Genomic DNA, 2,575 nt, shown 5'->3' with positions numbered 1-2,575 from the left:
TAACATAAAAAGCAAAATAATTTTATTTTTACATTTTAAAAATTGAAATATAATTAAGAGTAATTTACATATATTATTATTAGAAATTTTTTAATTAATAAAGAGAAAAATATTGGAATAAGTATCAACATTTTTATAGATTAGTACTATAATTGATCACAATTCAATAATAATTTTTTCTTGAAAAAAAATTAGAATGACATCTTGTTGAATAAGAGGATTGAGGAGTACTGAATGAATAGAGAGAAATTGGCAGAATAAGTAGAAGATGATTATTATTGTTCTGCATAAACTGGTTTATATACATGAGGTTACTTGCACTGTAAGCAATACTATCAATAACTACTAACTGTTATTAACTTCATCTAATAACTAACTCAAAACTAACTTAATAAACTAGTTGACAAATATTACAGTAAGCAATATCACAGTAAAATATCACAGTAAGCAATATTACTAGTAACTAGCTAATGCTAACAAAAAAATAAACTAAAATAATGAAAAGAAAAACCCATAGCAATAAGACTCTAATAATTATTGACGTATTGCACTATTGTACATGTTATTTTTCTTAGTGGCAGTTCCCGAAAGCATTGGCATAATTTATTTATTTATTTATTTATTTACTGGGTTGAATAAGGACCATTAGCTAAAACTTAGTCAAATTTGGCGACCTCATTTCTTAATTCAGTCAATGTTTATTAGTTAATTTGTCGTATTCTCAGTTCTTAATATGGGACGCGCTTCTCGTCCTTTATTCAATGCTCTATAATAAATTATTATCTGCACTTACAAAATAAAGAGAAATTTATCACTATTTAGAGAATAAAATGCCCAATGAGCAAAACATACTAAATTTATCACTATTTTTCTATTAATTATATATGAAATTAAAAATTAAAATTTAGTAATTAGTCATTGATATTGATAATGATATATAAAATAGATAGAGTAGTTGAAGGAATGAGAGAAATAGAGAAAGGAAGAGGGAGGAGGGAATAACTCTTTAATTTTTGAGGAAAAGATTTGATTTCAATTGCAATGAGGGAGTGGCATGTGACACATTTTGGTCGTAAAATTAGTAAGAAGGGGGGAAGAATTCTTTAATTTTGGAGAGAAAGATTTAATTTCAATTACAATGAGAGAGTGTCATGTGGCACATTTTGGATATAAAATTAGTAAGGAGGAGAGGAGAATTCCTTAATTTTGGAGGAAAAAATTTGATTTCAATTGTAATGAGAAAGTGACATGTGATATATTTTAGTTGTGAAATTAGAGATATATAATAGAATAATAGATAATAGATATAATTATACCGTCAAAAAATTAATTATTGTATAATAAAAAATTTTAAAATAAATACTCAAATTTAGTTTTAAAAAATCAGATTAAATAATTTGATATTTAACAAACTTTTATTACTTTAAAATTGTTCAGAATAAATTAGTCTTTTTTCTATAAAAGGGTTAAATTATAACAATAAGTTTATGCATGGCCATCACTTCATGATCATTAAGGCGCCAGACCATATCATGTATTATATAAACATGAAACCAAGAGGGTTTCTGCTACTACAACAACCAAACCACACCGAACCAGACACAAACAAAAACAAAAAGAAAAATGGCCTTTTCTGATGTTTATTCTCCTCCTACACCTCCACCTCTCACGAAGTACGATGTTTTTATCAGCTTCAACGGTAAAGACACTCGTAACGGCTTCACCAGCCACCTTCACTCTGCTCTGTGCAGAAACCAAATCGAAACATTCATAGATTACAGAATTGAGAAAGGTGGTGAGATCTGGGAAGAACTCGTGCAAGCCATAAGAGACTCGTCCGTGTATCTGGTCATCTTCTCAGAACACTATGCGTCTTCAAAGTGGTGCTTGCGCGAGCTTGCTGAGATCATAGAACTCACAAACATGATGGAAAAGGGACACCACCGTATTATTCCTGTGTTTTACAGGATCGAACCCACGCATGTTCGGAAGCAGACTGGAAGCTACTACAATGTGTTCGCGGATTATGACAGAAATTTGAATTATCGCCTTGTGCGCCAGTGGAGGAAGGCACTCTTCCATGCAGCCAATATCTCCGGCTTCGAATATCAACCTCACCATAGCAGGTAAAATAAATTCACTGTAATTTAACTAACAATCCCCCTAAATAATTAACAGGAATATAGCTAATAACAAGTCAACAATTATTTTTGAATTGTATTTTATATTAATTAATTATCATTAATTAATAATTATTTAAATTTTATTTGTTAAAAATATAAAATTAATAATTATTAATTATAATTATTTAAAATTAGCTGATTAAAAATTATTTACTTATAATTTTTGTAACTAATTACTAATTAGGGTGCTTTTGTTAATAATTTATGTCTAAGTTAGAAAAGAGTATTAGAGACAGCAAGTTTTGTGATTTGTAACCATCAATTAGTTATTATTGGTATTTTTAATGGTATGAGATTCTTCTTTTTTCTTTTATTGGTTAAGTGTTGGCCAAATTTTAATAAAAATACTGGCCTCCTAAACTTTTTCAATAAATTAAGCAACTAATGTTTTA

The 2,575-nt window shown here is 28.4% G+C and overlaps 1 protein-coding gene across 1 annotated transcript in view; it reads left to right on the top strand.

The window, feature by feature from the left end:
• Positions 1,513–2,575, top strand: part of LOC107614896 (TMV resistance protein N-like) — a 10,569-nt gene continuing 9,506 nt past the window's right edge. Inside the window, exon 1 of the mRNA XM_016317023.2 lies at positions 1,513–2,126. Coding sequence (XP_016172509.2) covers positions 1,624–2,126 — 503 coding nt within the window. The 5' untranslated portion in view covers positions 1,513–1,623. The remainder of the gene's footprint in view (positions 2,127–2,575) is intronic.

This window comes from Arachis ipaensis, chromosome B09 (genome assembly GCF_000816755.2).
Source record: "Arachis ipaensis cultivar K30076 chromosome B09, Araip1.1, whole genome shotgun sequence".
NCBI classification, from domain to species: Eukaryota; Viridiplantae; Streptophyta; class Magnoliopsida; order Fabales; family Fabaceae; genus Arachis; species Arachis ipaensis.
Note: the sequence above shows the minus strand (reverse complement) of the source record. Positions and strands in the feature narration are given on the sequence as shown.